At 46.2% G+C, this 13677-nt stretch overlaps 1 protein-coding gene across 2 annotated transcripts in view; it reads left to right on the top strand.

Annotated features, from left to right (window-relative positions):
- Positions 1-13677, top strand: part of NSMCE2 (NSE2 SUMO ligase component of SMC5/6 complex) — a 287424-nt gene that overhangs the window by 140468 nt on the left and 133279 nt on the right. For both annotated transcript variants that reach the window (XM_075352874.1, XM_075352875.1), the window contains exon 4: positions 6944-7097. In XM_075352874.1, the coding sequence (XP_075208989.1) occupies positions 6944-7097 (154 nt within the window). The remainder of the gene's footprint in view (positions 1-6943; positions 7098-13677) is intronic.

Genomic DNA, 13677 nt, shown 5'->3' with positions numbered 1-13677 from the left:
TTATAGGCGAGAATTTTAAAATATCTTAGGGTATAAAAGGGCTACACATCCCAATCCCTGAGGAAGACTATCTCACGAAACGCGCGTGGGGGTATGCGGCAATCAGGACCAGTGAACCATACACTAAGCTACAGAATCTTTTCTATATAATGTATTACATTCAGTTTACTATACACACAAGATATATAAAAGGAATAATTCTGATCTTTTAAAGCATCCCACCATCAAAATATTAATCTTTAGATGAGCAATAGCTTATTATCAGATCATATCTAATGATTGGTCTTTGCACGATGTACTTTATTTTGCTATGTTGTTGCTGCTAGTACAAGGGAACATTCTTGTCCATGAATTGTTTTTTTAATAATGTGATTGAATTTTAAAATATTCTATTAATAAAATTTACTATCAAAAAAGGAGGAAAGGAGATGAAGCACCAGTTTGATACTAAATGTTCATATATTTTATTGATTAAAATCAAGTGAAAAATTGTACAAAAGACATAAACCTGTATGGGGTAGGTCACAAGTTAATATGGAAAAAAAATGGAGGGAGGAAGGGGGAAAAATGTGAACAAAGATTACCACACAAAACCAGCCGAAAAGTTTGTGCAAATGAAAAATGGAAGAATTGTATATGTTATATACAAACCGACATGTATATTGTACCAAAAATTGGTTAAGGAGTAAAGAAAGCTCAAATATGGAGGTATGATGGGGGCACATATCAAGGAAAATTGTATTTATACCTACATTAGGGCATGTAAACAGTGATGTGCCCCACAAAAATATACCACAGATTCCTATGTAAGGAGTGCAGATGGATCTATTGCACTTGTACAGCCCTGCTTTAAAAGGCTTTCACGCCTTAATGTAAGGCTAAGGGGCACTTTGCACACTACGACATCGCAGGTGCGATGTCGGTGGGGTCAAATCGAAAGTGACGCACTTCCGGCGTCGCTCTCGACATCGTAGTGTGTAAATCGTTTTAACTACGATTACCGAGCGCAAAAGCGTCGGTATCGTATGATTGGTGTAGTGTCGGTCATTTTCATTATTTTGGCTGCAGCGACGTTACGATGTTGTTCCTCGTTCCTGCGGCAGCACACATCGCTGTGTGAGAAGCCGCAGGAGCGAGGAACATCTCCTACCTGCGTCCCGTCTGCAATGCGGAAGGAAAGAGGTGGGTGGGATGTTTACGTCCCGCTCATCTCCGCCCCTCCGCTTCTATTGGCCGCCTGCCATGTGACATCGCTATGACACCGCACGACCCGCCCCCTTAGGAAGGAGGTGGTTCGCCGGCCAGAGCAACGTCGCAGGGCAGGTGAGTGCATGTGAAGCTGCCGTAGCGATAATTTCGCTACGGCAGCTATCACCATGATATCGCAGCTGCGACGGGGGCAGGGACTATCATGCTCAGCATCGGCTTGCAATGTCGTAGTGTGCAAAGGGCCCCTTAAACTAGAGCTATAATAGCAATGATTGGTTATAAATGCCAGAAGCAGGAACAATGTGCAAGTGAGTACAAAGCACAATGTAAGATCAAAAAGGGGAGCTTATACAATACCTGGTAGTGCATAAACAGGCTGGCTCTGGTGGTAAATGGACTCCCAACAGCTGTTTCGCAACACGCTTTTTCAAAGGAAGTGTGTGTTTTTTTTTCCCCATACTAACTTGTGACCTATTGTCACGAACCACCGGGGGGGTCACTCAGAAATCCCCCGCGCTGGCTACCAGTACGTCACAATCGGGGGGTAACAAGTGGGGGTCACCCCTCCTTTATACCTCCCGACCGACAGACAGAGCACGTGACGCGCTCTCTAGCGCCCCTCTTATAGTCAGGCCAATTATGGAATTGCCCGACAATAAGCAAGGAGGCCGCTATACTACTTATGCCGATTATTGAAGGGTCCCCAGTGAGAGTAGGGTATATATTCCCCCGACCTCCGCGGGCGGAATATATAAAACCTCCCCGGATCTCACTGGCCTCCCCACAATACTCCTTGGCACAACTCGCTGCCACCAACCGCTTCACGGTAACTATTAGCCGAACACACAGACGTGGGATTCAAGATCGAGATAACAGAACAGCCCAAGATTAATTATATAATTTAATCAGCCTAAAGCCACACTAGAAACTACAATATATACAATAGGGAATCTACAGAATATACATATGTCAGAGTACAGTTACAGATAAAGCATGTTTTACAAACAGGTATGCAATTCAATCAGTTACCTTGTGCGTCTGGCCACAGGGGGGCGCTGTAGACCAGGTTTCTAGGAACTCCCACAGATGTTTCCTGCACGTGACCCCCAGCGAAAGAACACTGGAAAATGGCCGAAGTAGGGTTATCAACCTGGGCAAATCCAGGTCCCCTCCTACCTTCGTGACCTCAGAGGGAGCACTGCTCCACCCCTGGCTGGAGTTATGGACAAAATCCACAACATGGAATATGGCCATAACTTGGCCTGGGAGCGTCGTAGGCGGACGCCAATGCTCTCATTGTGACAGTTATGAATTTAGCTACAGAATGAGAGGTTTCATGACTTGTCTACTAGTTCCACATTGGCTGATATCACGCCTGGGGTATTTCCCAAGCTCCCGCTCCCATAAAAAAGGTGTGCCAGCATCGTCCGCATGCGAAAACACCATTTTTATGGTTGCCGTATTTATCGGAAATATGGCTTGCGAGATATGAACCATTTTTTACTGGAGTCGTTCTGTCTGGCTAGTTCCAGAGCCTTATAATGAGATACAACTCTTGTTACAGGGTGACGGCAGGGAGTCATCCTGTGTCCTTTGTTCCCACATCACCTAATTTCCATATCACAGGAGATGGCCATGGGATGGGTTGCTAAACAAGTTGTGTGAAGGAAAGGGGGGGTGACACCAGGAGAGGGCTTCCTGACATAACTTGAATATCATGATTTATCGTCATATCTCCGGATTTACCTCACACCTATCCCATACATGTTTATGTCTTTTGTACCATTTTTCACTCGATTTTAATCAATAAAATATATGAACATTTTGTATCAAACTGGTGCTTCATCTCCTTTCCTCCTTTTTTGATATGCATTTTGGCGTTTGCACTTTTCCCGAGGGATACTACATAGTCATTCCCTCGGTGTAATAATTACGGCAATTTTTTTTGTTGTATTTAATAAAATTTACTTTTTTACTCTAACATTATTGTCATGATCACTATCCCCTTGTTATCAGTGTTACAGCTGGCTCATGGTTGGGGATTTTTTGATTGTCTATTTAACTACTGTAGGTATAGGAGGATTTTCTCTGCCTAGCGATCTAAACCGTATTCTTTTTTTTTTTTTTTTTTTTTTTACACGCATAATGTGTATAGACATGTATCACTATGTACCAGTATATATTCTGTAAAATTACTAAAAAAAATGAAAAACAATGACAATAAACACATTTAATACACTTTTTAAAAAAGAATGTCGCAAGATAACTATTACATACGTGTTTGGTAAAAAGGTGCAGAAAATAAACCTACAGCTCTTCTCAACAAAAATCAAGAGCTTTGTGGCAGCTTTACTTCATATAGTCCTGAAATTCTGCAGCTTATGGAGGGCGAGGTGGATTCAATCAAACATGAGGAAATCCTAGGAAAAAAAAGCATCATGACTTCTGCAATGAAGCTGAAGCTCGGTCATCATTGGACCTTCCAGTAGGACATTGATCCCAGGTTTACTCCGGAGTTAACCAAGGCTTGGTTTCTGAAGAAGTCCTTAAAGATTTTGGAGTGGCACTCAGTTGCCATCTATCTTCCCCCAAGCCCCTGACTGATACTGGTCTTGCACTTCGGCATACACACGGTGTATGAATCCGAACCCTAGCGCCATTGTGGCACTGCCTGTACTTTATATGTGGAAAAACCTTGGCTGGTTGGTTCCTCATAAATGGGCTGCAAAACATGAAACAATAAAAAGATACTCAGAAAAAAACATAAAGTGATAACTACAAACTGGGTCCTTGAGGAGAAAGCGCAGAAATTTACACAAAATGACCATAAACGTGGTTCTCCTTGGGTCTGACGAGATATTATGTAGGGTCTTAGCCGGACCACTCACTCCTTCCTCTGCTGGGGTAAGAGGCGTATGGCTAATCCTATGCAAAGACAACATCAGATTTGGACATAATTCTCCTTTTATGAGACGTTTTCCCACAGAAATAATAAGACCACCATGTTTCCAAGATTTTTTTTTTCCCATCTTAAGCTCACCAAACAGGACATATATCCATGAGTCAATGTGATTATTATATTTTTATGGTTTTAAACAAACAACAAAACCCATTGTGCTTCCAGCTACAGAAGCTGTTAGGTGCCAGGGATGTGTCTGGACCTTCAGGTGCTGCTGCTGGGACCAGGTGCAGAAGGGCCCGGCGATCGTCCAGACGTTAATGGACGCTGTCCCTTTTAAGGGCTTGATTTAGGGTTTTTTCTGTTCCCTTGCCAGGTTGGAGTAGCCTTTCCTCCAGCTGGTAATTAAGGGCCTTTATAACGTGGGGCCCCTCACTCCTCCAGTGCGGGTTATACTCTTCACTTGGAGAAGTTGCTTGCTCAGGAGTGCATGTGGCTTCAGACTACTGTTGCTGTTTGTTCTGAAGATTCCCTCTCAAGATAAGTTGTTGTTTTTCCTTTTTCTTTCCCCTTATGCTTTTTTTTTTTGTTTGTTTCCTCCCCTCTGTGGTTTGGTGGGTGGTGGGATTTAGTCCTAGTTTCTGGCTAGGAGACAGGAGCACATTGGCGGGCCACACCTCCTAACCCTTATAGGTACCTGTAGTTTGAGGGCAAGTGCAGGGCCCGCCAGTGTCAGCACAGGAGCCCCTGGTCCCCCCTCCCCTTTGTGTTTGAGCCTCCCTTATTCCCAGGAGTCCACCTGCTGAGTAACTCCCCACACCCAGCGTGACATTAGGTTCCCCGATCCCTGATATATCCACGAATAGGTTTGACATTGAATGACAGAGATGATATGGCAAATATTGCATTTCCATTTGTGCCTTGGGGGAACTTATCTCCCTTTGCATTAATTAGCCACTCTTTGCTAATTAGGATGTACAGACACAGCTTAACCTTCCTGCTTCTCACTAATTTAATTTTTATCCCGCTGCCAGGTGTCCTGAATTATCAGATTTTGATTGATCTAGTCCATCACTCCTCTATAATGGATATATATTGGCTACCAGAGATGAGAAAATAAATTTGCAGGACGCTGGTCCAGCAGTCAGGTGTTGACTCCTTGGCCACTGGATGGGAGCCCTGCTTGTTGCCTCCTACCTGATGCCTCTTACTCCTCTCTTTATTAGCTGGCCCGTTGTGATGTCACCATTGCTATGCTCTCACGCACGTGACTAGCAGGGTTTACACAGTACTAGGTAACCCTCCGGAAGATGTTACGACACACAGGGAATATAGGGCTCACGATACAACAGAGGTCCCTGCTACTAGGGAGAGGGGTGAGGGGACACCTCCTGAACTCACCTCAAGCTCACTCCTGAGATCTCTAGTGTCCCTATACAAGTTTTTGCAACCTGGCGCTGAGCCAGATACCTTAGGCTCTCAGCTAGCCCTCCACTGACAACCAAAAAATAGAGTTTGCAAACAATATTTTTTATGCTTAATCAAAATAGTGTTTTTATTTATCAATTCATCACATCAAAGATTATAATACAATAAATATAGCAAAAATTCATTTTATTCATAGAATGCTGGTACAGACATTAATTAAAAAGCACCCTACCCCATAAAACCAAAGAAAACACAGACTGGTACAGTGTAGTGTAATGAGTAAAAATCAAAACAGGCTTATTGCACAGTTGTTTAGACCGATGGGCACATAGAGGGTAAAACGTGTGACACCTACCACAAAGATAATAACATAAAGTGCTAGTGCAACATTGCAACAAAGGGGAAATTCAGCCGATCATATATTAGAAGGAATTGCAGAGCCCTGTATATATACAACCAGGTGGAAATTCCCAATCCATCTATTAAATCAGAAACCTGGCAGAAAATTTGTAAAATACCTTCCGGGCAAAATAACACCAGATGTCAAATATACTAAATATGGTCAGCCGCCCCTAAAGATAGTGGGAGGCCATCGCAGTAGATAAGTAATAGATGAAAAAGCTCCAAAGGTCATAACACACACCGCCCAGCACCTCGACGCGCGTTTCGCCACCGCTTCGTCAGTAGGCCCTCCACTGACCCTGGCTAGTGAGCAGGCCAACGAGATCACTAGACTCACCACTACAATACAGAAACACAAGGGAAGGAATAGAAACAGGGGAAATAGACCTGAAAAGGAAAAGACACTCCAGGCGGCTTCAGTGCAGCAAGTACCACTGCTGCACACAACACGACAGACTTCTTCCAGAGCTCGCTCCTTCCAAAGTGGACCACATAGAAATGAGGGATTCAGTTTCTATCACAGGCATCATGTGATCAGATCACATGACTTAAATAGGGAAGGGGAGTGATCCCAAAGAGCCACACCTGAGATTAGCAGCTACAGCCCGCAGCCAGGCAGGAAATGTGCTAAAACCCTTGCAGCACCACAAGCAAGGAGATGTTATCAAATAACAGTAGTGGACCTGCCAGTGGCAAGGAGCTATGACCTTCTGACACCAGATTCACTCAGGGTCTCCCCCAAGTGAGATACACTCTTGCACACGTGAACGCGAGCCAGGTCAGGAATAATCTTAGCCGCTGGACATAGCTTCTGAGAATCAATTCACTCATCTCTATTGGCTGCAGATATTCAATATTTGCCCTCAGATCAGAATTGAGGGTATAACCCCACCATCATCTAGCATCACTGTTATTATACTGATTTGTTTAATTTTTTTCTTGTATGTCTCACCTGCTGTTTTACTTTACTGGAGTCTTAATTTTTTTTACTATCCTACCTTGCAGGTCAAGAGGCACCCGCCCGAGGAGGTCCCAGATCTAAGACAGCTCGTACAAACAACCTACGAGGCCCATCAGAAAAAGAATACCGATGAAGCCTTAAGGAATAATGATAAGTTCATCCAGTTTGAGGATCAACTCCGAGACCTTAAGAAGCAAAGTAAGAAGGACCGATATTCCTTTTTTTTCTCCATGCAGCTTTGTTTATACTCTTGCTGTGGTTTTCTGTACCCTTTCTTTAATGAGGAATTGAATTGATACCTTTTTTATATACCCTGTTTTTCCAAAAATAAGACTTCCCCCAAAAATAAGCCCTAGCAGGGATTTTCAGCATCTTCGGAGCAAGGCTTAAATATAAGCCCTCCCCCGAAAATAAGCCCTAGTCGCACGTCAATAATGTAGTGTCCGTGCAGCTAAAAAAGTTAAAGATACTGCAGGACACTTAATTATAGACAGCGGCACCCTGCAATCACTCACCCGATGCTGAGCGTGAGGACCTGCAGTGGATCATACACCCACACACATTCGATTTCACACACAAACATCGGATCACACTCACCACATCCAGCGACACCGATTTCTTCTCGCCGGTAGAATCCTGAGAGGCTGTGCGGTGGAGCGCAAGGATCTGCCGCAATGCTAGTTTACAGGACCTGCCGACACGTGACTTCCTTCCATCATTCCCTGCAGCCGGAAGCATTGTGTAACGCTGGATGTGATGAGTGTGTGTGTGATCTGCTGTGTGTAAGTTTGTCAGGCAGAAGCAGGGGAGGACTGCGTGCAGCACCCACCAGAGATCACAGAGAGGACTTGGGAGTCACGCAGACGCCCGGGTCTGGTAAGTATGAGTCTCCTGGGAAGTGGGGTGTCTGCTTTTTAGGGGGCGTAAGCTTACCCCCAACCATGTTTCTCCAAGAATAAGACCTCCTCCAAAAATAAGCCCTAGTGCTTTTTTGGGGAGCAAACAAAGTATAAGACAGTGTTTTATTTTTGGAAAAACACGGTACCAGTGAGACCTGCAACTATTCCAAAAATCCTTCTCCCGTTTTGTGAATACAGCTCCTATGTGGACCATTCTGTTGCCAAGGTTACAGACTACAAACAAACGCTGTGTAGTCTGATCCTGCAGTCATGTGATACATTCCTTGCTTTCTCTTATACTGGGGTTTATCAACCAGGCTTGCCAGATATAATGTAGCGGTGGTGATTGGCTCTTTGGTTAACCCCAGTCATCATGTAAAGGGCTCAACCAGGTCTCCTTAATGAGCGAGGGATCTGCTTTCATGGGAAAATTGAATGGCTTTGCACATTAATTTGACATTTAACACATTGGAGACCTTTCCATATGTCAGAGAAGTGAAGTATCATTGGAAATTATCTATTATAGAATACACCGTGGTCTGATTAAAATTTTTTCCAAACCAATGAAGTTAAAGAAATCAATTCAGCATTAAAATTATTTTTTATTTCAAATATTATTAAAAATTATCATACAAATATACTATTTCCAATGGAATTCCACATTATTACTACCGGAAACATAGAGGTGAGTAAAAAAAAAAAACAGGTAAAAGAATATATGTATGTAAAGCGCTGTGGAATTAATAGCACTATATAAATCAGGGGTGGGGAACCTCCGGCCCGCGGGCCACATGCGGCCCGCCATGACCTTTTATGCGGCCCCCGGGCACATTCCCGGGGCTGCAGTGCTGGGGCCACCGGCCCTTTAAATGACCACATGCACTGTTTGGGAGAACTAATGGGCTCTCCCGCTGTCTAGTGTTAGCGTAATCAGCGGTGTGTGCCCGCCCCTCTTTCCTCTTGTGCTGTGTGTGTGCCCACCCCTCTGCCCTCCGGAGCGATCTGCCCGCCTTTCTTTCCTCTCGTGGAGTGTGTCCGCCCCTCTGCCCTCCGGAGCAATCTGCCCGCCCCTCTGTCCTCTCGTGCTGTGTGTGTGCCCGCCCCTCTGCCCTACGGAACGATCTGCCCGCCCCTCTGTCCTCTCGTGCTGTGTGTGTGCCCGCCCCTCTGCCCTCCGGAGTGATCTGCCCGCCCCTCTGTCCTCTCGTGCTGTGTGTGTGCCCGCCCCTCTGCCCTCCGGAGTGATCTGCTCGCCCCTCTGTCCCCTCGTGCGGTGTGCCCGCCCTTCTGCCCTCCGGAGCAATCTGCCTCCTCTGCCCTCCGGAGCGATGTGCCCGCAACTATGTCCTCTCGTGTGGTGTGACCGCACCTTTGAACTCCGGACCAATCTGCCCGCCCCTTTGTCCTCCGGAGCGGTGTGCCCGCCCCTCTGCCTGCACTGTCTCTGGCGCTGTGTGTGCACGCGCCTGCACTCTGCTCCCCGTCCAGTACTTTGTGTACCATCCCCCCAGAGTTGTGTGCAACGATCAGTGCTGTGTCCCTCACCCCATGCTGTGTATCACCTCAGGTTTGTGGCTCCCGAGTAATGTCAGGGCTCTGCAGGTGCTGTGTGTAGAGCCCTGACATTACTGGGGGGCAGTGCTGTGTGCCCTCCCAATTCTGTGTATCACCCCCAGTGTTGTGTTCCCCCAGTGATGTCTGTGCCCCCCTCAGTGATGTCTTTGCCCCCAGCCCCTCTTGTGATGTGTGTGCCCCCAGCCCCTCTTGCGTTGTGTGCCCCCAGCCCCTCTTGCGTTGTGTATGCCCCCCAGCACCTCTTGCGTTGTGTATGCCCCCCAGCATCTCCTGTTATGTGTATGCCCCCCAGCCCCTCTTGTGTTGTTTGCCTTCAGCGTCTCCTGTGACTTTTACATCACATTGGAGATGCTGGGGGCATATACATCACAGGAGACACTGGGGACATACACAACACAGGAGGGGCTGTGGGCATTTACAGACACAGGGGGGGCTGGGAGCATATATATGTCCCCAGCTCCTCATGTGATGTATGTACCTCCAGTGTCTCCTGTGATGTGTATATACAGCAGTCCCAGCGTTTCCTTTCTGTTGTGTATACGTCAGTCCCAGCGTTATCTATGTGATGTATATGCCCCCAGCCCCTCCAGTGATGTATGTGCCTTCAGTGACTCCTGTAATGTATATAAAGCAGTCCCATTGTCTCCTATGTGTTGTGTGCCTCCAGCGTCTCCTATGTGATGTATATGATTTATCAAATATTATTATGACAAAGAGTTGACTGCGCTTCAGACCGAGACAGAAAAGCAGTTGTGAGAAGCAACATGATTAGTATCATCCAACATTACAGCCGCACCAAAGAGAAGCTGCTCCGGCCGCCACAGTAGGGGTGAGTTAATTAATTGTTTGACCAAATATAGCAGGGTCATTTTCACATTGATAATTTTGTGCGGCCCCCGAAGGTTGGTAGAAATTTCGAAATGGCCCCCGGCTGAAAAAAGGTTCCCCACCCCTGATATAAATGAATAAAATTATTAGTATTATTATTAATAATAATAATAATAATAATAATAATATAATATATATATTACATAGAAAAATATATCTTAGTTGGAATATTTAATAAATATATATCCTTTATATGTAAAGCAATGATCTATAAATACTATGACAGATATTTTAGGGCTAAATTCTCAATAATTAAATAGATGTATAAAAATATATAATTATAAATAGCCGTAATTATAAAGTGCTTTGTGTCAATAAATATATTTGTATAACACATACAGTGGGAAATAGTCCATATTATCAAAAGCACCCTAAAACGTAACAACCATATTAAACAGCCCCATAACAGTATTTTATATACTGTCATAAAGTGCTAAGTGCTGTGCCTAGATCGCTTATAATTATAAGCCGATTGCTAGATTTGTAAGTTGTGCACGGTATATGCTGCTCCCTGGTTAAAGTGACGGACCTGACCGTAATCACTATACAAATATAGGAGACACAGAAGGCATAAAACCCGCACAATGCTCACATTGACTCACTCCACGTCCCGTCACCACAACATACCGTATTTTTCGGACCATAAGACACACTTTTTTCCCCCCAAATGTTGGGGGAAAGTGGGGGGTGCGTCTTATGGTTTGAATATAGGGCCGGGAATGAGGGTGCTGCGGTGGAGCGGGTCATCGGGGGCACGAGCAGGCTGTAGCAGCCTGCCGTGACCACGTGGACCCGCTCATTTAATATGCACGCCCATCCTCCCGCTCTTCTCTCAGCGCTGAAGCAGGCGCTGAAAGGTGGGCGGGGTGATGGGCGAGGGATAAACAGCCGGCCCGCATGATCACCCCTGGCAACTACAGCCTGGAGTGATCATGTGCGGCTGTATTCACTGCCCCCCGCACATCATCATCAGCGCAGGGTGCAGTGAATCAGTATATGCACCTGTCACCGTTCCCCTGCAGTACCGCGATCTCCTCCTGGCTGCCGGCGGCCGCTGAGTGGAGCCGTCCCCGTTCCCCTGCAGCATTGGAATGTCCTCCTGTGCCAGCGGCGCGCACAGCGTTGATGTCATCGCTGTGCGCACGTGTCCACACGCAGCCGCCGCTGGCACAGGAGGACATCACAATGCTGCAGGGGAACGGGGACGGCTCCACTCAGCGGCCACCGGCAGCCAGGAGGAGATCGCGGTAGTGCAGGGGAACGGGGACGGCTCCACTCAGCGGCGCTGCCACTAACACAGACTGGAGGAGGAGCGATGCTGCAGGGAGTGAGGTAAGGTGAGTATGAACATTTATTTATTTTTTTTATGTGCCACAGGATGCGGGCCGTATACCAGGATGGGGGTGTATAGCACGATGGGGGCGTATAGCAGGATGGGGATATATTATGAGCAGGATGGGGGGTATATTATGAGCAGGATGGGGGTATATGAGCAGGGTGGGGGTATATGAGCAGGGTGGGGGTATATGAGCAGGGTGGGGTATATATAGCAGGATGGGGGTATATAGAAGGATGGGGGTATATAGCAGGATGGGGCCATATGCCAGGATGGGTTACCGTATATAGCAGGATGGGGCCATATGCCAGGATGGGGTATATAGCAGGATGAGGGACATATACTGTATATACAAGGCAGGAGGATCATTACCAGGCTGGGGTACCTTAGTAGACAATTTGGAGACATTACCCCCATAACAGTGTCAGCAGCAGATCCTCGCTCCATAACAGTGTCATGACTCCCATTTTTTGCTTAAAATTTTATTTTCCTATTTTCCTGCTCTAAAACCAGAGTGCGTCTTATGGTCCGGTGCGTCTTATAGTCCGAAAAATACGGTATGTTGCGCCTTTTCTTCTTCGGGGCAAGCAGTCACTGCAGGGAGATGAAAGCTGCAAGAGGTGTTTGTAATGACACACTACTGCTCTTCTCTACACATCCAGCCTTTATTACTGGGATAGACACACAGACATCACATCCAGCCTATATTACTGCGAGAGACACACAGACCTTACAATCCAGCCTGTATTACTGGTAGAGACACACAGACCTCACATCCAGCCTGTATTACTGGGAGAGACACACAGACCTTACATCCAGCCTGTATTACTGGGAGAGACACAGATCTCACATCCAGCCTATATTACTGGGAGAGACACAGAGCTCACATCCAGCCTGTATTACTGTGAGAGACACACAGAGGTCACATCCAGCCTATATTACTGGGAGAGACACAGAGCTCACATCCGGCCTATATTACTGGGAGACACACTGATCTCACATCCAGCCTGTATTACTGGGAGAGACACACAGACCTTACATCCAGCCTATATTACTGGGAGAGACACACAGAGCTCACATCCAGCCTATATTACTGGGGGAGACACACAGACCTCACACCCAGCCTATATTACTGGGAGACACACAGAGCTCACATCCAGCCTATATTACTGGGGGATACACACAGACCTCACATCCAGTCTATATTACTGGGAGAGACACACAGAGCTCACAGCCAGCCTATATTACTGGGAGACACACAGAGCTCACATCCAGCCTATATTACTGGGAGAGACACACAGACCTCATATCCAGTCTATATTACTGGGAGAGACACCCAGACCTCACATCCAGTCTATATTACTGGGAGAGACACACAGACCTCATATCCAGCCTATATTACTGGGAGAGACACCCAGACCTCATATCCAGCCTATATTACTGGGAGAGACACACAGAGCTCACATCCAGCCTATATTACTGGGAGAGACACACTGAGCTCACATCCAGCCTATATTACTCGGAGACACACATACCTCACATCCAGCCTATATTACTGGGAGAGACACACAGAGCTCACATCCAGCCTATATTACTGGGAGAGACACCCAGATCTCACATCCAGCCTATATTACTGGGAGAGACACACAGACCTCATATCCAGCCTATATTACTGGGAGAGACACACAGACCTCATATCCAGCCTATATTACTGGGAGAGACACCCAGTAATATGTGATATAACCTGATAAGACGAGTCCAGAATCATAAAAAAATTGGTATGGTTTATTTATCAACTCTTTTCAAGGCACACAATACCTCTTCATCAGGACAAAAAAACATAATGGTTTTCACTGTACAGGGCAGAAATCAAACTGGCAAATGGTGGTCACACCAGATACTGGCTTGTATTCTAACCCCCTGTCCCGGCTCCATCCAATACTGTGAAACTGCACGTTTTAGAATTACCTTTTATTGTGGGCAGCCTAAGGGTGGCTTTACATGCTGCGATATCCGGCCCGATATCGCTAGCATGAGACCCGCCCCCATCGTTTGTGCGCGACGGGCATATCTAAGTGCC

Source organism: Anomaloglossus baeobatrachus, chromosome 6 (assembly GCF_048569485.1).
Source record: "Anomaloglossus baeobatrachus isolate aAnoBae1 chromosome 6, aAnoBae1.hap1, whole genome shotgun sequence".
NCBI lineage: Eukaryota > Metazoa > Chordata > Amphibia > Anura > Aromobatidae > Anomaloglossus > Anomaloglossus baeobatrachus.
This window is presented reverse-complemented; position numbering and strand designations above follow the sequence as displayed.